This window comes from Synchiropus splendidus, chromosome 7, assembly GCF_027744825.2.
Source record: "Synchiropus splendidus isolate RoL2022-P1 chromosome 7, RoL_Sspl_1.0, whole genome shotgun sequence".
NCBI lineage: Eukaryota > Metazoa > Chordata > Actinopteri > Syngnathiformes > Callionymidae > Synchiropus > Synchiropus splendidus.
In genome coordinates this window covers 22,306,704-22,329,503 of record NC_071340.1, presented here as the reverse complement: position 1 = coordinate 22,329,503, position 22,800 = coordinate 22,306,704, and the positions used below count along the sequence as shown (strand labels likewise).

The 22,800-nt window shown below is 41.8% G+C and overlaps 4 protein-coding genes across 5 annotated transcripts; 1 reads left to right on the top strand and 3 right to left on the bottom strand.

The window, feature by feature from the left end:
- Nucleotides 1-325: 325 nt before the first annotated feature.
- rad9b (RAD9 checkpoint clamp component B) lies at nucleotides 326-21,117 on the top strand. 2 transcript variants are annotated; one of them, XM_053869682.1, is made up of 12 exons: nucleotides 326-404; nucleotides 909-979; nucleotides 1,228-1,359; nucleotides 1,438-1,552; nucleotides 1,688-1,787; nucleotides 2,426-2,532; nucleotides 2,719-2,825; nucleotides 3,515-3,579; nucleotides 4,100-4,213; nucleotides 5,130-5,304; nucleotides 5,728-5,875; nucleotides 20,554-21,117. In XM_053869682.1, exons 1-11 carry the CDS (start codon nucleotides 371-373, stop codon nucleotides 5,824-5,826), a joined length of 1,119 nt encoding a protein of 372 aa, XP_053725657.1. In that variant the 5' UTR covers nucleotides 326-370; the 3' UTR covers nucleotides 5,827-5,875; nucleotides 20,554-21,117. The 2 variants fall into 2 exon arrangements, with proteins under 2 accessions (XP_053725657.1, XP_053725656.1); XM_053869681.1 differs by lacking the exon at nucleotides 20,554-21,117 and having other exon boundaries at nucleotides 5,728-6,127.
- On the bottom strand, nucleotides 6,132-12,292 carry pptc7a (protein phosphatase targeting COQ7 a). Its single transcript, XM_053869684.1, has 6 exons — nucleotides 11,851-12,292; nucleotides 10,619-10,798; nucleotides 9,733-9,931; nucleotides 8,519-8,642; nucleotides 8,110-8,239; nucleotides 6,132-8,037 (listed from the first exon to the last, which is right to left on the bottom strand). The coding sequence occupies exons 1-6, from the start codon at nucleotides 12,050-12,052 to the stop codon at nucleotides 7,979-7,981; spliced, it is 894 nt and encodes a 297-aa protein (XP_053725659.1). The 5' UTR covers nucleotides 12,053-12,292; the 3' UTR covers nucleotides 6,132-7,978.
- Nucleotides 12,901-18,221, bottom strand: ppp1cc (protein phosphatase 1, catalytic subunit, gamma isozyme). The gene is made up of 7 exons (XM_053869683.1): nucleotides 17,890-18,221; nucleotides 17,545-17,676; nucleotides 15,949-16,179; nucleotides 15,475-15,579; nucleotides 15,025-15,248; nucleotides 14,070-14,204; nucleotides 12,901-13,780 (listed from the first exon to the last, which is right to left on the bottom strand). Exons 1-7 carry the CDS (start codon nucleotides 17,942-17,944, stop codon nucleotides 13,691-13,693), a joined length of 972 nt encoding a protein of 323 aa, XP_053725658.1. The 5' UTR covers nucleotides 17,945-18,221; the 3' UTR covers nucleotides 12,901-13,690.
- Nucleotides 19,578-22,460, bottom strand: myl2b (myosin, light chain 2b, regulatory, cardiac, slow). The gene is made up of 7 exons (XM_053869685.1): nucleotides 22,435-22,460; nucleotides 20,590-20,679; nucleotides 20,282-20,357; nucleotides 20,089-20,193; nucleotides 19,935-20,013; nucleotides 19,818-19,866; nucleotides 19,578-19,754 (listed from the first exon to the last, which is right to left on the bottom strand). Exons 1-7 carry the CDS (start codon nucleotides 22,435-22,437, stop codon nucleotides 19,650-19,652), a joined length of 507 nt encoding a protein of 168 aa, XP_053725660.1. The 5' UTR covers nucleotides 22,438-22,460; the 3' UTR covers nucleotides 19,578-19,649.
- Nucleotides 22,461-22,800: the final 340 nt, after the last annotated feature.

The following is a 22,800-nucleotide window of genomic DNA, read 5'->3' as shown; positions in this document are numbered from 1 at the left end:
GGCAAACACCTAAAAACCCTTCCCAAAACTTTTGGCCATGACTGTAGAGAAGATGATGGTGGAATGGAGAAGTCTGTCAATTGAATAATAGTAGAAACATACATGAATGATACTTGCAATAGCGTAAAAAGGCAACCTACAAGCAAAACAAAATTCATGGTCATTGTCATATATTATGCTAAAAAAACACAATTGTCTTTTATGAGAAGCTTTGTACACATAACAAACAAATGTTCGCCCCAAACATTGGGGCGAAGTCTCAAACATTATTTCCTGCTAATTTAATTTTACTAGAACCTTTTTGTCAGTCGTCGTTCCGCAATGACGTCACACGCATCAGCTAGTCTCCGCGCTAACAGCGCTAGTAATAATGTACTGTGTTCTGGAAGGAATCAGCGTAAAAGGTCGTATTTTATTCCTCGAACGAATTTTTTATATGTTAATTTACGTACATTTAGTTTAAAATACCGTTTGCGTATCCAAAACATACTTGAAAGAGACATGAACGATGTAGCAACTTCAGTTGAGTTTATACTGTAGAAGACGCTAATTGCTAACTCGGTTTTCGATGTACATCTTATTGTTGTCATGATTATTAAAGCAAGTATAATTTGTATTAAATCCACGGTTTGTTCAGTTTATCGCAGTTTCACGGTGTTAGCAACCAGCAAACGAAATGGCAAAGTGGTCCAAAGTTGCTGAAGTGTAATAAGATTTACAGCGTGATTCGTTGTTCTTTAGTTCATATATTTTGTGTCAAAGTTAATGTGCTTTGTGTAAAGCAGCTTACTATTGTTTTAGTCAATTTATTTCCATGTCAGCTCAGAAATAAATATTTCCCTTCAGAAAGCCAATACATACAAACACATACAATGACGTTTGTGTTTCTGCTGTCTTCCATGTGACAGTGTTTGGAAAAGCCATTCATGCCATTTCACGTGTCGGAGATGAGCTGTGGTTGGACCCAATGGTCAATGGAGTGAGTATAAAGTTACACTTGAGTGTTAGGAAATGTACCAATCGAAGGACATAACATACATACAGCAAATTTATTTCCTAATGTGTGAGTTATGCAAAAATAAGGGCTCAATTTTCACTTCAGCTGGAGTACTCTACTGGCTGGCATCTTAAACATAGTACTATTTCAAAATGTGGTCTATATTTGTGTCAGTGGAATACAGAACCACACATCAGAAAGTTGAGCAGATGTGTCTTCATATGTTGAAGTTGGCACTGAGGTCGGTGAACTCTGCTCAGTCTGCATACACCTGCTTCCTCTTCTCATCGGTGTTCTTCAAGCACTACAGTCTGTGCACAGAGAAGGATGCGGTAACTATCAAATGCAAAATACCTGTGAAGGTAAGAATGATGTACCGAAAAAAAACAATTGTTCAGCATTAATTCTAAGCCGCTGACTAATTTCTCATTGCTTTTAAGTCCTTGTTGCCGCTTTTCCGGTGTTTGACCTCTCTTGAACGGAATGTAAAGAGATGTGAAATCACTATGAGACCTTCCATCGACCAAGTAATGATCCTGTTTTATTGCAGATATGGTAGGAAGGAAGAGTCATATATATCAAGTACTGATGGCTGTGTGAATTATCCAACTATTATTTGATTGAAAATGAAAACATTTTGAATCAACACTAGATGGCAGTGCACTCCAATTATTCTTGCCACTGTTGCAGGACTCGTCAAGTCTTACAACTTGTACTACGAGGAAAGTGAAGCGCAGCAGGCTGTGTTTTCTTCACATCTCTGCACAAATGTCCTCAAGGCTCCAGCAAGGTTAAAAACTAAACCACATCATAAACCTCTATGATGCGTTTGTATGAGTGCTGTGTCTTGCATAATGCATCACAGCTGTGTCTCACGTTTGAATGAATCATGTTTGGTTATCATGCAATCGAGTGTGCCAGACTAACCTGAACAGAAGTGCCATGCCCATCAAGCCAAGTAGTGTTTCTGCCAACTATCTGGCAATGTTGCCTTGCAATTTTAAATCCTAAAAAACAATTGGGGATACATTTTGTCCCTCAACAGTAATTGAATATATTTTAAATAAAGTGCCTTTACATGTTAATACAATGGAATTATTTTGTCTATATCCTTATACTGTCACTTCACTTTATTGTCTGTTTTTACGTCATATTCAGGCATTTCTTCCTCCAATCTTTCTTATGGATTTACAGCTCCTTACAACAGTCACGGTGTATATTGTGAACGTCCTTCACTTACTGTAACAGCAACTTGTAGGTTTGCTTGAGACAGCAGCTTTTACAAAGTGTGTTGCTCAATTCTTTGGGTTAACAAATCACACCTTGTAATTTGCTTTAAAAATCTTTCACATGCTTTTTTCCCTGCTGGTGTGCACATAAAACAAATTCATTTTATTGACATTCCTGCTTTCTACTTCTTTTCCACAGGCTTCTGGCTGATATGGTGATGATTTTTCCAGTCTCTCAGGAGGAGATAACACTGTCCTTGACATCATCGAAAGTCAGTCTGAAAAATCACCCTCAGAATGGAAGTGGTGAGGCCAATTTCCATGATAACTGCCAGACATTGGCCAAGGGTCGTAGATCATTTATGTGGAACATCAACCTTCATGGCAGCTTTAATATGAAATGTTACATTAAATATTCAGCTCCAGTAGCACTTGTGTCAATAGCTAACGCAAGCATGTGAAAGCAAAGACTTGAGTTTTCTCCTGCCGCAGGTGACATGAAGACAGTGTACGCTGAGATGACGGTACACCGAGACGAGTTCGACCACTTTCAGTGTGAAGGCGACTTGGACATAACGTTCTGCCTAAAAGAGCTAAGGGTAAGGAGGATATTTTTGGAGGCGTCCTTCATCTGGTCACATGAAAATATTATGTGTGTGTGTTCAAGTGAGATTTAAGAGGGGGCTGTGTCACTTTAAATAGCTGCAAATCATGTGGTCAGGATACTGTGACCTCCCATATGGGACTAAACGTAATTGAAAACTTGGTTCATTAAATAGTGTGTAGAAACTATTGCCTGAGGCAATATGCACTTTTTTAATGGTCATCTGTTTTTACAAGTTCAACTTGGGATGAACCTCCTATCGGTGAAGAGTTAATAACTGGGTGTTGGTAACTCTCGCAGTTATTCTGGGTTTGAGTGGCTTATTAAAAGGTATTGACCACACCTTAATTTTACCGTATATTCCCTCTTCCTTCCAAGGAAAACTGACTTAAATGGGTACTGGAAAATGTGTTGTCTTGTCCAGGGAGTTAGACTTGACCTGAATTAACGCTGACAACATTTTAAAATGGTTAAGAGGCGTCCTGCTGGGAGGCATTAGCTGATCTGTCCTTTGTCTTTCTTTTATATCCTCTAGGACTCTTAATCTCGTTGTTGTGAACAATGAAGGCTTAAGTCCGGAAACTATTAATTTGATTGTGTAATACTAAAATGTGATCATATCCCCTTCACACACTCGTTCTCAATGAACTGTATACATTTGATCACTGCTGTTTGGTCTTCCAGGGTTTCCTCTCATTTGCTGACCTGTCCTACTTGCCGGTGTTGGTCCAGTTGAGTGCTGCTGGAAAGTAAGTATCAGTGCTAGAGAGACATTTGCTTCTCATGTGACCACGATCAGCCTGCGGGGTGTTTTACAGTGGTCTGTCCACACTGTATTATTTAACAGACACCATGTCATTGGGATGCAGTTGAGGGTTTGCAATGAGGGAATCAATGTGGGCTGTGAGGTGTGATCCTTGGCATGACTGACCCATTGTAATTTGCCTTAGCATTACATACTGAATGATAACGATGGGTAGATGAGGTTTCATGATACGGTATTGAAGGGATGGTGAGGTTTCATGAAACAGTGTCCTGATTTTCAGAGGCCACCAGATGGCACTGTCTGCTGTAAAATGTTTGGACTTGCAGCTGATTCAATGAAACCTCAGGTCATTTCAAAACCAAGAGCGCCATCAAGTGGCCTCTGAAAATGAGAATACTGTTTCATCAACCCCTCAATGCTGTTTCATGATACCTCATATACCCATCACTACTAAATGGCATGTAACAAGTTTCAGTTACTTACCACTTCTGACTCGCTTTCAGCCCGGTGCGCTTCACTGTAGAAGATGCGGTTATGGAGGCATGTGTAGTTCTGTCAACAGATGACAACCACTCCCATTCATCTCCTCCAGTGACACCGACCCAGCCCTCACCAAGGTAACAAATATTGCCCCATCTCCGGACCTATCTGTTGCACCTCTCCTGTTCATGTCTCACTGCAGTTTCCACCATCATATCGGTGGTGATAATGTGCTCAGGAAATAATTGAATCTTCCCGCAGGACTCAAGTTAATCCTCACAGTTGGCTCTCAGCCAAGTCAGTTTGCCCTTAGAGGATGTTTTTAACTCCCACTGCGGGCATAGTCAGGACGTCTGGGTCTGAGGTGAATTGGCTAAGCTCAGTAAATAGCCACCATGTGAGTCACTGATCTGCTCATCTTCACTCTGCCTGGCACTGCCGTTAACCCTCATCCTTTTTGGGTGGAGGGTCCTCTCATCAGCTTCAAACCAGGTTTTGTAAATTCACTAACAACTTCATCACAAAGAAGGGGACCCCTTGGTCCGGAGTTGACTGCAGCTCCCCCAAAAAACAATTCCAGACTTGTCAGGAATCCCAAGATGATTTCCACAAACAGAGCTGTTAAAATTACACATACTAATATAGGCTGTTGAAGCAGAGTAATGCAAGAGTAGAGGGCTGTTTCAAAGTCTTAGTTCGCTATGTGTACAACAATAGTGACTGTAGGACTCACCATATTCAACGTTTGAAAAGCAGATCCAATATGTTTTAAAACTTAACTTTGGTTGTGTCATTAGAGGCTGTTTTAAGAAGCACATTGTAATAAAAGTATGTGATGGTGTTGACAGGCAGGATGTGATAGTGCACATGCACTGCTTCATAAAGTGTTCTTTGTGACTGTCTAAGACAACTGGAGGAGTGTCTGTTCTCAAATTCCATTTCTCTTAGGACAGAAAATGGCGTGAACCGGCTTATGCAGATGGAGTGGCAAGACGTTCTTTGCTCAAAACATATTCAACTGTGTTGATCAACTTGTTGAAGCTTTTTTTCCAGGGGTGGAAAAAAGGGTGAGGTCCACGTGACTACATCCAACAAAGCTCATGGGATACCAGAAAACCCAGGGATAGTTTTGTCCAGCCAGGGAAGTCCTATTAACAGCCCAGGGCTGTTGGCTCGAATCACTGAGGAGATGTGCAGCAGTGTTGCGACAACTCCGGCCTCATCTACGGTAACTTGGTAGAAACCTTTACGAAACTATGCAAAGTTGAACTGCACAACCATATATAGTGCCACCATTCTCTACCGTTATGCAACACTTACTAAAGGACTAACAGACCTAATTTTTATCTCCAAATTATTTAGAGAATCAAAGAGATTTTGCGTCACATTTAGTATCAACATGTTACACATTATAATCTGACAACAAAGACGCGCTTGTTGGTGCAATGGGTCCCATGATTTCTTTTAGTAATAAATTCTCAAAATATTTCTTTACGCTATAAGCAAGTACAAGGACGAATGAGATCAACTGTGTCAATGTGAGCGAGGCTTCTGTCTGTGACACTTCCTTTAAGCGCAAGGAAATGTTGGAGCTATTATTTATAAAGTGTTCAGTTGGCACTAAGGCTTTTTCCCCTACTGTTCTATGCAGGTCTGCTCACTGCTCTGCGGGGCCTTGTCCTCAAACCAGGAAATCACGCTGCCTGTTCTGGCATGCTACAGTGACTCAGAGGATGTGGAGGAAGACTGAACCGGAAGTCAATCACTCTGAGGGATTCAAAGGCTCGACACACCTCAAAGTAGGCCCACGTTCAGTTCAGTGCATATTTATATAAATCACAACCTAAGCTACAATTATTTAGAACCAATAGGGTTTCTTCTACATTGTGTGAAAATGTTCTTGTGTCCATTAAACTTTGGATCTCATCTGTTAAAAAGTCAGAGATGAGGAAGCCTCATCTGTTTGTTCAGGTTTTATCATCCATCAGGTCCGATGGTTGTCTACCTAGTGAGCATGAGATCACGAGTCCTTTGACATACACAACTGAAACAGGATTATAAATAGCATAATCTTTATTTAAATATTGCCCCAAAACATCAGAGTGGGTCTGCATGGACTGCATTCAAAAGCTGTGTGTGTAACAGTTAGTTTAGAAAAAAAACCAAGAAGATTGTTGGGCAGGCAAAAGACTGAGCATGAGATCTTCAGAAGAAAAGAAGTTATGTTTTGCATATTAAGGCTGCTTGGATTGTCCTTGGTGCTAAGAATCACATTTCTGGACTGAAGTTGCTTTAACTACGAAATAGCTGACACACAGTGGCTACCTGGAGTTGCAGGAATATAGTACTGACTTGTAACCGCAGCTTTCACAGCATTATGTCAATTTTGGAATGGCTTCTATGTAAAACTGTCAGCTCCAGAGTGAAAAGATTCTGAAGATGGAAGATTCATTTTGACTGACAGTTGTAGTGCCCAGTAAGTGCCACACAGTTAAAGGGTTGACAATATCTTTATCACCAAGGCACATTTTTAAATTAAGAAAAAAACTATCAAAGCTGTGAAGAAGAAAACAAAATCTGTTCAACTGAAGCAGAAAAAAACTGGGGTGAACGTGATGCATCTCCTTTCTTTGACATCTAACCAACTGAAACTAGATGTGAGGGGAGGGGGGGTGAACAAGCCTGCAATATTACAAAAATACAAGTGGCCACATGACCAAACCCCACCATTTTGAGCTTCATCAGATATGCTTCGCTTGTCTTGTGCGTTTAAGACTGAAAGAGAACTTTAGCCCTGTGGATGTAGAGACATCTTGAGCTCTCAGGTGCAATAATTACACATTTCAGTCGAAGCATTGAAGAACACGCACGCACACAAGCGCGCACGCACACACACACACACACACACACACACACACACACACACACACACACACACACACACACACACACACACACACACACACACACACACACACACACACACACACACACACACACACACACACACACACACACACACACACACACACACACACACACACACACACACACACACACACACACACACACACACACACACACACACACACTAAAGGGAAGGGGGGCTTCTTTGACTCTGTATACGTTACAAATCCTGCTGCAGAAATTGTATGAAGCATCAGGTGCTCTCCAATAAAGGAGGCAGATGTCTTGTACTTTTTTGCTGTTTAGCTCCTCGGCTCTCCAAGACTGTGGCTATATCATCACGACTACATTTTCACAACAGGAAGTCTTATGTATCAGTTGTGTGTTGTTGCTCAATTGCAGACTATTGCAAGTGACAATGATGCAACAATGGCTTTTAAATTTTACTTCAAACACAACTTAGGCTGAACAGTCTTTGAGGGTTTGGAGGTTTATTTGTCTACTCCTCATGGTTAGGACTAGATATGTGAAACGTGAAAGGGAAGTTGTGCAAATGTAACCACAGCCAATAATATCAACACTAGCTGCTTCATACATCCTAACACATTCACTCTTCGTCCAAATATGCTTTCCACAGCTTTGTTCATCTTAAACTCAGTTTGCACGTGGCAGCCCAGTTTGTCAGCACTAGGGGTGCTACTGTGCATTTCCCTTCTAGTCATGGCTAAAGGCCAGCTCTGGCAGCTCATCATGGGGCTTCTAGAACCACCCAACATCAATCCAATCTCTGAATCGACACCTCCTCCTCATCGTCCTCCTGTTGCTCACCCATCCTCTAAATTGTCCTCAAATTGGGCCACAAAAATTGTTTTGCGAAACCTGCCACCTTCCAAGACATTCGTGGAGGATCTTCAGATGGGAAGAACAGGGTCCTCCTGGCCAGCAGGAATAGGAGCAGTCCATCAGCTGCTTTTGTCAGAGCGCCGTGCAGGCTTTTAGTCTGTGTACTCTGCCACTATAGACAGCAACACGGTGATGTCGTCTGGCTTTCCTCCTAAACAAAACACAATAGTTCCAATTGGAAAAAAACAATTCTGACACACATATTTTGTACAAGAATCCTTACCTCTCACATTCAGTCCATTGTCACAGGCAAACTGTGCAAAAGGCGACATGTAGTTGGGATCGTATGCCAGGTCATGTGCTTGCTCTGCGATGCTCTGTGCCGTCTGCTGGATGCTCTCGTAGTTTGAGTTCTGAAGAACAAGGTCAGACCAGCAGTTAAATAGTGCCTTCATATTTTTACTCATTAACTAAATGTGATGAGTAAGAACCCAGGAATGTGTGGGACTCATCATTTTCTCACACTTAGCATTGAAAATGTGCTCCCTAATTCCATGATCATGAGTAAGGTTTGAAAATCAGATCACTTTATGGCTAATGACAAGGGCTACTCCTCAGAGTTGCGTGTAAGTTTGAGAGGGCAAAAGTCATGAACAATAGTAATAATTCTAAATGAGGGTAGACAACATTACCTTGAGTTTCTTTAACTCTTGCAATATCATGTAATCGGGCATGTTGTCGAACAACCCGTCAGTAGCAGTGAGGATGATGTCACCGAGCTGCACGTCGAAGGAAGAGCTGTCAGCTGCATCAGGGCTGCACACAGGAAAAACAGAACATCCATGTTGGGAACCAGCCAGATCATTTTTTTCCTCACTGAAAACTTGTAGCATATTTCTTTAAACACAAGCAGGAATTATCAGACAACTTCAAGGCCAAGCCGACTCCATGGGAAAGAGCTGACTCGGGATGGGGAGTGTCAGGTTCACATCTGAGTGCACTGCTCTTTGACAGTTTGAATGTGATACAGTCAAGCCTGCAGACTCGCAGCATCCAGCCCTTTTCCACCAGAGTAATCCTTTCAAAGCAGCTTGCCCTCTTAGCTCAAGACTTAAGTTTTAACCAGGTCCAACTGCGACATGTTCAACAAAATATCCTCAAGCCATTCATTTCGCATTAAAAACATGCAGATTAAGATAACAAATTTCCTTTGTTTTATCATCTGCGTTCTAATAATTCAGATTAAAATCACATCAGCAACTGAAGCAAATACTCCAGATCAAATTACAAGGTTAATTGTTCAGAATAATCAGGAAGATGCAAGCCCAAGACCAGTGTAAAGGAGGATAAGTCTGCTGAAGAAGGATTGGCTGGAGACTTGTTCCCTCAGACTTTGACCGGGTGTGCGGGTGCGCTTGGCCTCAGTCCAACTTCTGTTCTCTCTGACGTATACTTTGTGCGGCTTGGCGTGCTCGTGCAACGAGACGCAGCAGCACGTGGGCGCTGGCGTCCACTTTCTGGTCAAAGCCAAAACTTGGTGCGAAGGAAATGAAATATCAGAGCCGACCCTTCTCTCCCCGGGTCATGTGATGTATCATGACTGTGTGTCCCTCTTCCTTTTGGCAGGAGGCTACAGTCAATCCAGACCGCCAGACTGATCAATTATTCATTACTTCTATTACTATTGTTTCTTTTAATTCATTTATTTTATTTGTTTATTATTACTATTCTTTCTTTTGATTCATTATTGCACGATGTACTGAAGCCCTTTCCTCGTTGGTGGGATCCTCACTGACATTGGCAATAGAGCTTTCTGATTCTGATATTCAGTCAACAGTCAAGCGACCTGCAGAATTATTCTTAACTAATGGAGCTCTAGGAAAACATACGGCTAATTTTGCCTCACCTGTCACTGAGGACAGCCCCTTCTGCCCCAGGGGGCGCTATGGACAGCTGGAAAGGTGTGTTAAAGTAGTGCTGTTGCTCATCGGATCGGTGAACAACTTCCCCTCCTCGAACCACGAGGAAGCCAGAGTCCCCGAGGTTTGCCGTGTGAAGCTGGTGACTGTGCCGGTCCAGCACAACTATACACGCCGTACTACTCCCTGCAAACACACAAACACACTATTAGTGATGAAAAATATGATAACATGTTCTTATCTGGCATTGTTATGCTAGAATTTGATTTAGTTCTTTTCACAATTTTCACATTTTAGTTATTAAGCACATTAAACTGGGCAACCCAGCAATGACTGTGAAGGCAAAGTGAAAACAGCCAGTGAAAATGTTTTCACTCCAGAGTAGTGGAAATACGAGCTGGTTACAGGGGACGTGGTCGTCGTTGGTAGACCCACACCCTGCTGGTGATTCATTTAGTAAACCAAAAATATGTTCTCTGGGATCAACCTTCAAAACTATGACTCACTTCTCTCTCTCGTGTGTATCCAGTTAACAACTACACACGCCACTCCAGAGGAACAGCACAATACCACGCTGTCTGCTACACAGTGGAAAAATACTGACACTCCGGGACAAAGACATTAGACGTTAAGTCATAGAGCCGCACGTCCATGCTTGCTATCCATGTCCCGGAATGAGGCAAACCTGGGTTTGCTTGGGTGAGGAGCAGGTTAGGACATTCCCAAGACTTTTTTTTTCTCCCTGGGATGTGGCTGCTCTGACTCACGATGAAACAATCTCCGTCAGACCAAAACAAAACAGCTGCCTCCAAACCACAGACTGCTTTGATGCTCATCAGCGAGTGAATTTGAATTTCCAGTTTTTCCACTCACCCAGCAGTGGCACTTTGTTCTGCAGTAGCTCATAATAGCTGCTGGTGAGGACTCCCACAGGATTGCTGGGAACAAATCGGCCTTCCTTCACCAGTCTCTCGCATGTCTTCATCAGCGTACTCGAAAACTGAGATGGGTCCACGCCATAGTCTCTCCAACCTCCGACACCATCTGCTACACCTGCAAAGAACTGCACGGTCAAGCTGTAACATGTGGCAGATGCCGTACGGGCTCTTTAGAAATTACTGAATCAACGATCCGGATCGTTTACACCTTAGCGTGACTCAAGTGACCGCAGTGACATTCTGGAACAGTTTAAATGGACTTGGGTCATGTCGAGGGGAACTTCCCAGTGGCGTGAGAGCGAAGCGTGAAACCTTCATTCTTCTGAACTAATTCTTATTTGGAAAATGTGATGAGACAAAGCCGGTGGGTGTGTGCAGCCAGTGAGACCAATGAGAGTGAACTTGGACGATTGTTGAAGCTAGAACACAAAACGGTGACAAAAAGAGGAGAGAAAAGACTCGTGTAGTGAACAGACATTCAGTTTAGTTTAAACCACAGTACATTGTTTCAGCTCTATAACTGAGACACACAAACCCACAGGAATCGATCGGCGCTTCCTTAAATATTCGTACACATGATTAGATAAGAGGAAACACGTTTTATTTTCAGAAACTCAGGACTGAACAGCCACTGTTAGAGGTTGCTAGCTTTAACCAGGAAGTGCAATTCAAAGTCTTTAAAAACTCTAGTTGTTCATATGATCCTTCCTCACTGATCAAGTGAATATATACGTTTTCAATAACCCATCACACACTCACCCTCCCTGAGGTGTGTGACACACAACGACGGAACACGGTGGATTGTTTACACTGGATGCAACGGATTAAGCTGTATTAAGTGAGCTTAAATGAATTAGTCTGCATTCCGTTTGTGACGGGAACCATGCTTTGTATTTTGGCTATAGTTTGGTGGTTTTCATCTGCTCACATGTCGCGCAGTTTCTTCGGTGGGAAATACGGTCGCACGTCCTCTGCGTGATGTTTTTATTTGCGGGGATTTCCTTCGCAGGGAAAACAATAGTTGCAGTTCTGTTTTCCGCTTGAGAATTTACTGACGCTTCAGGTACAAACACGCCGTGTTCTGACCTTTATTCCGGTCACCCACGTCACCGCTCATGTCAACCGCGTTGTTTTCATGGTACCGGAGCAAACAAAGGTGCTGCTTACCCAGAACATCCGCGTATCTGTGCCGGGCGACGAAACACGCGTCGTCTCCATAACACATTCCTTTCTTCAGGATACCTTTGCGGAAGTCTTTGCCGAAGCCGCAGCTGGCCGTCACCAGGCTGTAGTCGCGGCTGTCCGTTTGAGAGAGTCCGCCGAGGACAGCTCTGGCTACCAGTCGGCCGTAGGAAAGCACGGACAACATCACCTACACACCGGTTCCGACACGCAGCCCGGCGAGCCCGCGTAGCGTCGACGACCAAGCTCCCTGCGCCGCCCAAACATAAGACAGGATCCGTCCTTTAGTGTCCTTCACACGCGCCAACTGGTCAGTGAAGCCAATTTATGATAGAGTCTCGCTCCTCTCCTTCCAAAAGTTCCGTAAACGCAGGCTGCCTGCTGTCATGACGCCAGCGGAGACGCAACACAACAGTATGTGGAGCAGCCGCATCACAGCGCGGTCTTGTGACTGCTCTGACGTCATGCTTTGTTACGCAAGCCGCGTTTCCTTTTAAGGTATTATAAGCCACATGGCTTCACAGCTGCCACTGGCCAATGCATTTTTTATAAGAATTCAATTTTTTTAAAAACTTGAGCACCGGAACGTGATTTTATGTTCTTTTTTAAGAACTCACGTTCCGCAGTCGTTTGATGGATTTTGGCTCCCCCTTGTGGGTTTGTAGTGTACAGAACGTCGCGAGTAAATGTGATGTCATGATCCGCCAGTTTAAGTTCGGGCACATCGCAAACTATGAAGAAACTTACAGAATATCATCAATAAAACTCTTAACTTTGGTATTGGCTGTTGTGTGGTGCTGGCCAGTTACGTTAAACCACCTGAAGTTTGAGTGAATAACGTGCAGATATTATCTTATATACAGTACTTATTACGTTTTTCTCCAGCTGTTTTCAGACAAGGTTAAATTGAAATAGAAAGAATGTACTAGAAATAAATTAAGACAATGAAATTGAAGATTTTTATTTGTGGATCTATATAATATATTCTTCTGAATTTAAAAAAAACTGAGTGGAGCACAATAAGTATGTGATGCACTTGGAGGAGTTCACAGTGGCAGTGGACAAAGAGCCACACAGTTGTCTGCAATACTATTTATTCAATCAGGATCTTCAAGTGAAGTAATGCTTAAAATAGTTGTTTTGTGACACGAGGAACGCTGGACATGCTTTGTTTATTGTAACACCCTTCATAATTCTCCCTTTTAAAATGATTCCAGTGAACAAAGAGATTCAGACAGGCTTCCCCCTAAAATACACTCAGTTTATTAGAAAGATTTAGATGTTACAAGAGTGATTCTTTATCTCACATAGTATTATCATTGATAAAAATGTGAGGATGAAAAGTGCCAGTGTTTTCGAGCACTGACTGCAAATGATGACGTAAGGAAATACACAAGTGTTTGTAACTTACGTTTGTTAATATAGCCATTTTTGACAGTGACAGAAGAGATGACGGATGTTTAGGACACAAAGAAAACTGGAAGAATTGTGCACAGCTTCAAACAAGGCATTCCTGTGCATGTGTAGCCTAACTGGCTACACATGCACAGGAATGCATATGTAGCCAATAAGGCTGATCGAACAGTCGTATTCTGTCCTGACCGAACAGTCACATGTGGCAAAGACTAGCTGCAAAATGGATTGCAAAACACCTGAGGTTTTCACGGTGACATGTCGTTTTACCCCTGTGGACAACAACTTGATACATTTTGCTTTCGTCAAAAGAGGGAGTGTATATATTTCTGTGTTGGCATGAAGGATTTTCAACCCTCCTAAAAGCAAAAGTCAAAAGCAGTAAAAAGAACTCCTAACAAGGTCAGCTTCTTCATTTTTTCGCTTGTTTCGTCACCATATTGCGAGGTGGGGTCACTGGACGGCTGCCATTGGGCTTCTTCTTCTCAGCTGGTTTCAGAATCTGCATGTAAAAAAAAGAGCAAAACTTGATTAACTATCAGAAGTTAGGGTTTGCAGTGAGACCAGTAGAGTAACGTTGCAGCATTTTATGTCATCTGGGAATAGCAGATTATCTCATCATCCACCATCACAGCAGCCCTCTTGTATGAATATGGTGTAACTTCCATAGATGACAAATTAAAATGCATGTTAAAAATATCATGCAACAGAAGAAACACAAGATTTCTTCTTACAGTCCCTTTATTATCTTTCGCTCTTGACATAATAGTGATATAAGCAATTACCATTACCTGAAAAGAGCACATGAGGGTCTCATCCACACTCATCATGGCGCCAGCATTGTCAAACTCGCCGCAATAGTTCGGCGCAGAGAACAAAGTCACCAGCTGTCGCTTGGCAAAAAACTCATAACCATCTTCTACAACCTGCATAAAGACAAACAGCATGAGCATGTGAGTGATGCAGTGAACACAAACGGAATTATTTCAAAATGATTTACAACGTTCCCCACCATTTATGTGTAGACGTCTATATCTGGGATGCACATGATGAGTTTATCATTAATGAAACCCATACCAGTATATTGATGTGCACTGGCATGCTAGAGTAAATAACATTTTAGTTCAAAACAAATACATTTTCAATGTATTCCATGTCTTGGACACACTACAGTCTCTATTGAAACTGTTTTATGATGAAAGTTATGAGTGGAGTTTGTCTCCAACATCATTATTTGTTTATGTTTAAATATAATTGTTAAGTAAGTGTAGAGATGAGAAATTCAATGTTTCATGTCTCTGGTAGAACGCGCTCATGTCTGACAGACTGCTCTGCCAGCTTAATTTGGACACATTTCCTAGATGCTATTGACGAAATATTAGAAATCATGTGAATAAAAAATCATTGTCACATTCTTTTCTCAAAATCATTATACAAACTGACATTCCTCGTCTAGTACAATGAAAAAAAAAAATCATCTTGTCGTATTCATGTGTACAAGTCCAATCCAGCGAGTGTGCTGTGAGTTGCAGAATTCTCACTGTGGGGATTGTTTTTGGCAGTATATATCGTGTACAATAGCTAACAGCCACTGTTTACTGTGTTTGCGACACTCTGCTCCATCTCTATACCCGCAATCATCATGCAGTTTCCTCAACTATATAACACAGCACAAGGACTGGTTTATTATTGCCTCTAAATGCCCATAGTCCACTCTTGTGCAATGTTGCAATTCACTGAACCCACCTGATGGGCACGGCAGATGAGATCCAGGTCATGCTTGTGCAGGAACTTAGCCACCACTTCAGAGCCAAAGGTGAAGGACACCCCCCTGTCGTTCTCCCCCCACCCCATCACATCTTTGTCTGGATCAGACCAGAGCAAATCGCACAGCAAACCCTGGTCGGGCACATCAGTGGGGCGCATGATGCGCCTGATCTGCTCCATGGACTGCAGGTCAGGAGACAACCCTGGACAGAATTACAGGAGAAAGCAAATAAACGCTCGGGTGTCAGGGTCGATATTTATCACACACACGTCAGAGGACACTGCGCAGACAGCACAGCTCAAGGACAAACAGGAGGGCTTGCGTCAACAGTAGACCACTTGGGTGTCTCATTACAAATGTTCTGTGTAGGAACTCTAAAATAACAAGACATTAATCCGTGGAGAGAATTTAGAGAAACAGGTATTCACCTCCATGACAGCAAAAGATTTTCTCATCAACGATGGCAGCAATAGGGAGGCAGTTGAAACAATCCGTGAAGGTCTTCCACAGTTTGATGTTGTACCGCCTTTTACCTGGAATTTAAACGAGAGTTTAATATTCTGAAGCAGTTTTCACTCAGTGCTTTAGGGCAGATCATGTAACGCAGTGCACTGCTGTACCTAGAAAATCTTTCTACATTTTGGTCATGCAAGAGATGCTTTGTCTTTGATACACATCACAACACAAGACCTTGGGCCCATCTCATGGGATTTCTGCATCTAGGACCAGTACTGGTATGAGACTGAATTGATTTTTTTAATCATGTAAAATGTAGCTTTTGCACAGAAAGTGTTTCCAGTGCAAATGTTACATTTGTTAAAATCATTGATTCACCAATCAAGATATAATCCTGTGTACAAAAATCAGAAAACTGCCACCTTCAGATCTTTAGACGTACTTACACTCATCATAAAAACCATAAATTCTGTTGATAGATGCACATTCGTGGTTTCCCCTCAGCAGGAAGAAGTTCTCTGGGTATTTGATTTTGTAGGCCAGCAGGAGACAGATGGTTTCCAGAGACTGCTTCCCCCTGTCCACATAGTCTCCAAGAAACAGGTAGTTGCTCTCAGGAGGGAAGCCTCCGTACTCAAACAGCCTGAGCAGGTCGTAATACTGGCCATGGATGTCACCTGTGGAGAAACAACTCGTGAACCACATGCTCCTTAAATCTCAATGATTTGAGAATGAGGAAAAATCTACTATCTCATGAAGATCAATATACTCGCATATAATGCGACTTCCTACTGTATCATCTTTTTAAACCATTTCGTTACCACTGACACATTCAAATTCCCGTAACTCCTGCAAGGTGTGTCCTATTGACTCAAATCCAAAAACCATCTCAAAGCACAGCAGCAGGGCTTGCGATCACATAACTGTCTTTGTGTAGCCCCCAATACAATCGCAGCAAACATCTGCTGCAGTCACACAGCCGCAAATTTGACCCACGTGTCGGACAGTAATGAAATGAGTCAGAAAGTTATTTAATTTCAGTTAGATGGGCTGTACTGTTTGCCAATTCTGAGCCTGGGAATGAAGCATAGAGCAATATTAGTGTCAGTTTTTCTTAAGAGGTTGTTTCGTACCACTACCTTTAAACATCTGGTCATTGCACATATCAGTCAACAGAAAGAGTGAATATTAAACGCTTTGTAATGGAGACTAACCGACAGATATAGAAAATGTAGTTTATATTGGAATAAGGAAAAAACCATTCCCCCACAAGCACACCTTTGATACAATAAAATAAAAATAAACTCAGGCCACCCGTGTAGAACTGTAGTCAAAAAGTGCTATCCTGTAATGCTGATTCCGAATTGACTGTCACAAAACATGTAGCATTTTTAGCCTCAAGTAAGGCCCAACATGGAGCAGTAGAACGTTCTTTTCAAGAGAGGCCAGAGCAAACTTCCTGCTCAAGAGGCTGAGGTCCTTTGGGGTGCAGGGAACGCTCCTGAGGACCATCTATGACTGTGGTGGCATCAGCCATTTTCAATGGTGTCGTCTGTTGAGCTGGTTGTATCAGAGGAAGAGGCTCACTGCTTACTTTTATTATTACAGTTCAATCTTTCAATCTAGTTATCGGTCTAATTTTGTTTTTATATTTATTAATTTTTCACATGGCTATATTTTACAGTGTTTTGTGCAATATTTTCTGTATATCTTTAATGTTTTTGTTTTGTTTGTTGCTGGGACGAGATGAATTGCCCTATCGCGGGAACAATAAAGGACTATCTAATCTAATCCATCTCTAATCTAGAAAGAATGCTGAGTGGAGTATTAACAACGGGACACCTGTCCATCCAGGCTCATAAATATACACAAGTATGTAAATTATACATTGAATTTTAGTTGGGGGAATTGGGGGAATTTAGCTTCATTGCTGTGTTTTGTCTTACGCCCAAATGTTGACTACCAATGAATCTGGATCCTTTATAAGGTGAATAGAATGATGAATATAAGAAGAAAAAAACATTATTATTATCCAGTCTTACCACAAATCTTGAGAGGGGCTTCCAGCTCCAGGAGAATGGGCTGACTAAGGAAGATCTCCCTGGACTTGAGACACAATCCTCGGATCTCATTCTCCTGCAGCTGTACATTCTTCCCGGGCTTTGCACCCCTCACTGCAAACACACACAAAGATGTGAACAAACACGCAGCAGCATCACACAGAGACAGTGCGGGACGTAAACGGCTTTCATTTCTAAAACAGAGATATTTACGTAACTAGGTCATCAATATTAAAGCAGCCCACGAATACGCACACCTTGGCAGAATGTCTCCTTCAGTGACATCGAAAAATATGTTTTGTCGCCAACAATAAACAAACCCTGTACCTTCCAGAAGACGTTGGATGATACTGTCTATGTTGAGCTTGTCAACATCAGCCATTGCAGCGTTGCGGCGAGAGATTCAGTGAACAAGAGGAAGCTAGCCGATGCTAGCGCCGCTGATGTCCCAGATGATGGTGAAGATGGAGACCCTGTCTCTGTTTTTCGACAACCTAAAAGCTACTTAATCATCGAGTTTCTAAAAACACTACATCGATGGTTGGTAAAGCTAAAAGATAATGCGGTATTTAAAAAAGAACGAGCCGCCGACTGCTTGCGAGGATAGCTGTTATTTTTCTGCCGCACCTTCAAGGAGGCTGCTGTTGCTAGCACTTCGTTCGCTGCTGCCCCACAGTGGAGTGGAAGCGCAATAGCACTGCAGGTATTCGGATAAAACATCGTGTTCTTTTCTTAAAACGTCCAATTCCTTGACCCTAAAACTCTTCCAAAAACAGTAGTCATGAAGCCATTTGAAAAAAAGGTTCTTGGATATTTGATTAGTGAATTTGTCGGCTCCACTCCCACATTTCTTTCTTTACACAGACACACACTTCTGTTTGCTCAAAAATGGGAACAATATGTCGTTTGTGTATAGTGAGGTCAGATATCTGGCTCAGATTAAACATTTGGTGGTTCAAAACCGTCTGTCCTTTTTGAAGGAAGTAGTTTTGTACATGGAAATAATGGAACATTGAAATGTTTTTTTTTTCTTTGCTCTAAGATCGCTGAATTATAGAGTATATATATTTTTGTGTTCGAAATAATACATTCAAAAAGTGGAGTAAAAGGCAATATAGCGTTTTGTTTATTTATTTATTTAAACTTTATTAAACTGCCGTACCATAGATGAACACATTGTTATTCCTTAAGTCACAGCTTCAGAGGCCAACATTGAGGAGCATATTCATTGGAATCTGCTTTGCTCATGAACATCTAACAGCTTATTTTAGTACTGCTGTCCTCAGTTACCACCTCTCTCTTCAATGTTCTGTCAATCCAAGGCAGTTGTTCTTGCTCGAGGATGCCTCTAATCAGGTAGTCATGCTATTTTCAGTCCGAATACAAACCGTGTTAGCGCAAGAAGTCTAAGCAAATGTGACATTTTTTCCTCTAACTGAAGGACACATTGATTCACCTCAACAGGGTGTTAGCTTGACCCAGCGTCGCTTGCAGGAGACAGGAGTGTGACGGAAAAGCTCTATGTTTATTTCCTTGAAACAAAAGCACTTCAATGATGAGCAACAAACACTGACTACTATTAAACCTGTTTTGTAATTTTTAGAAAACTGAATGTTGGAAGTTGGAGTTTTAGTTACCTATTTATTTATTTATTTTTTGACCGTCACAGTGCACAGTTTCTCATAATAATAAATAAGATAAATGTGTCTTCTCATGTGTTTTAAGTGGATCTATGTGCATTATAGTTTTTCTGTCAACTGATTTAATTTTCAGTATACATCTTTGTGCTAATGCAGCTTTATTTATAGTCTCAAGTTTGACTTTTAAGGCAAAACACAATGAACACTGTTCATGAAGCAAGCACAGTATAACTTCTTAACATCTTCTTAAACACTCCAAAAATTATTTACTAGTTCAAAGCATTCACTCTTTTTCAATGAAATACATGTCGGCTGACTTTGTTACGCTACAAACCAAATATTAATCACTCATCAAGCTCCGGTTCTCCAGCTTGGAACTTTTATTTAATCACCAGCTGCAAAGCGGACTCGCTGAATTGTGGACTGTATCGGCATCGTTCAGATAGTCTACTCCTGATCCTTCTCCTCGCCGTGTGTGATGATGTAGACCAAATTCTTGTAGTCCAAGTTTCCTGCCACATCTGGAGGGAATGCAGTAAACATCTGGTGCATCTAGAGAAAAGGGTCAAACGTGAGTAAGAATGATTGTGTTTCCATGACCCGAGTCAGTCTGACCTCTTCTGGAGAGAACCGGTCTGCTTGGGTCGTCATTATTTGAGTCACACTGTGGAGAGTAGCACGGATGGAGATAAGAGACAGTGGTTAGGTTTATTTCACTGTTAAACAACTCACAAGTCTTTCTTTAGCGTTCCCTTTCCCTCGGGGTCAAAGACCTTGAAAGCATTGAGGATGGTCTCCTCAGGGTCGGCACCTGTGGAAAAGATGTATAAAACTCATCTGAGTAAAAGCTTGAGCCAAGATTTTAGGCTGAAAATTTGCATCGCACCTTTTAATTTCTCTCCAAACATGGTGAGGAACACAGTGAAATTTATTGGACCTGGTGCTTCTTTTAGCATCTGATCGATCTCTTCCTGCTTGACATTTAACCGACCTGTTGAGGGGAGCCACACATAAGCTTGTCACGGTGTGATTATTTTTAGAAGAGAACAGCAATTATACCAGAAGGCCGATGTTCTCACCTAAAGCTGCAAATGTGTCTCTCAGGTCGTTCTGGTCAATAAAACCGTCTCTGTTCTGGTCCATGATGGTGAAGGCCTGTTGAGGGGTGGACACTGTTGTCTTGTTTTTTATATCAGAAGTCCTTACAGTCGTCTTACAGTCACTCATCATCATGAAAATATATGTTTCATGTTTAACTGTTTTTTAGAAATCCGATCTATAATCCAGCAGAATTAATAAATATTACTCCACCGTAGTCGACAACCTAAATGCCTCAATTTTCTATCTTCAGATCACCCTGGAAGACTGCATTTGTTTGGCTCCCTACCTCTTTAAACTCCTGGATCTGAGCCTGTTCAAACATGGAGAACACATTGGAGTTGGCTCCCTCTGCTCTCCGCTTCGCTCTCTTGGGTGCCTGCAGGTTTTGAGAAGACAGCCACGATGATCTACGGCTAAGTCTTTCATCCTCAGCATCACAAAGCAAGAGTTGTTGTGATACTTAACCCACGATCAGCAAACCCAGGCATTAATATTAGACGGCGTTCAATTCATTAGGGGGATTACAAACGCTGAAACCGTTAGTTGTCATGCAAATATTTACTCTGGGGTGCAAATTTGTGAGAATGCAAGCTAAGCCCCTAGCAGGGAGTGGTCGCACTGTCTGCACTCCCAGAGTCACCGGATCACATGGGGGATTATTCTATAGGGCGCGGGTGATGGCAGGATGGTACACTGCGCTCTGTTTGATCAGCAATCCCTCGGAGGCGAGGATTATGTCGAGCTATTTACACAAGTGCCAAGGAACTGTGAAAACTGTATGGGGATGCTGTACGGTGACATCATGTTGCCTGGAGTCAGGGGTCTTTCGACAGCTGCTGTCTAACTCTTGTTGTGGATTAGCTGTGGAGCGGTTGGACATATTTCACTTGGAGGGACCTCTGGCGCTCAGCTTCGTTCAGTACTTAATTTTGTCTTAAGAGGATTCGTGCCACTAAATGGGGAAGAGGCAGCATTAGGTCTTCTGGATGGTGCCCACTGTAGATCATTCGCAGTCACTGAGAATGTCAAACATTTGTCCTGCACCTGTTGCTGCTCGTCATGTGATCCCCATGTTTTTGTTTCTGGTGCTGCATTTGGTATCTAAATCTGACAGATTAATATGTTGGATGATTGTTATGCAGTGAGCAACTATTTTAAAATGTTTACTGTGGATGGCTCTATTACCAAATTAGTAATGGGTAAAGACAATAACCACAAGATATAAATACTACTTATACTTATAGAACTAGTATATATAGTTATATAGGCTTCAAGTATTGTGCTTAACACCTAGATGTATGTGTCCACTCAGTCAATAAAACAATGAAAATGTTAAGAGTCTAAATAAAGCATGATGCAGGTATTTATTTATTTATTGTTTTTTAGAAATCAAAAAGTAATCCTCATGTAAGCTTTAGTGTTGTCATGCTGCCTGTTACTCCATAGCTTGAGACCTGAGAAATGTATTCTCAGACTCATCAGGTTCAATCATCAATTGCAGTAAATTTAAGGGTGTTTTGTCACAGACCTTGAGTATTACATGCCTTTTTAGGAGACAAGAAGTCAAGTAGTGTTCTACAGTAGTACTTGAGATTGGTCACATTTCCAAGCCTTGTACTTGTCTCAGTATTTCCTGGATTTAGTCTCAGTTTCTCCCTGTATCTCTTTATCACAACCATCTATCTATCTATCTATCTATCTATCTATCTATCTATCTATCTATCTATCTATCTATCTATCTATCTATCTATCTATCTATCTATCTATCTATCTATCTATCTGGAACTTTGCCTTCTTCTACCGGATGTTGCCAACTCATCACTTTGTTGCATCACTTTGAAAATTCACATCTACTATCTCTAAAAAACACAAAATTTCTGGGTTTTAAGGCTTTGAAATTTCAAGTCTCACACCAACAGACTAACCAACTTTAATTCTCTCTTCTTTTTCCAACTCCTTAAGCCTGCGATGTCAGGCTGCATCAAGTGATAAACATAAATCTGTGCTCATTACTCTCTAGCACTTTTAATAAATGATTTATTTTTGCACTCATCATTAACACCTGTTTAACTCGCAACACATGCAATTTGTTAATCAAAGCGAAAGAAAAGCAGCCCCGATTCCTACTCACCATGCTTGAGCTGTTTCTGGATGATACCAAACCGTATCCCAGTTGGGCTCGAAAACATGCGCTAGATATACTGATCCACTCCCCTTGGTAAAGCCGAACTCTTATGCTCTATAAATACTTCATACCTTCTATAGGCAGGGACCCAGGTAACCACGACGAGCCCTCTATTGTTCAATCTGCTTGAGATTTAGGGATAATAGCCCAACATGCATACCCCATTACAATGACCCAAGAATAACAAGGCCACATAGTTGGGGCTCAGGCGTGACAGTTGGGGCTCTGATTGACGGATGCAGTTGATAGGATCCATCGCCCAGCTGTCCACTTAGAGCCCTGGGCGGTGGGTGTGATAGTAGGAGATGTTTA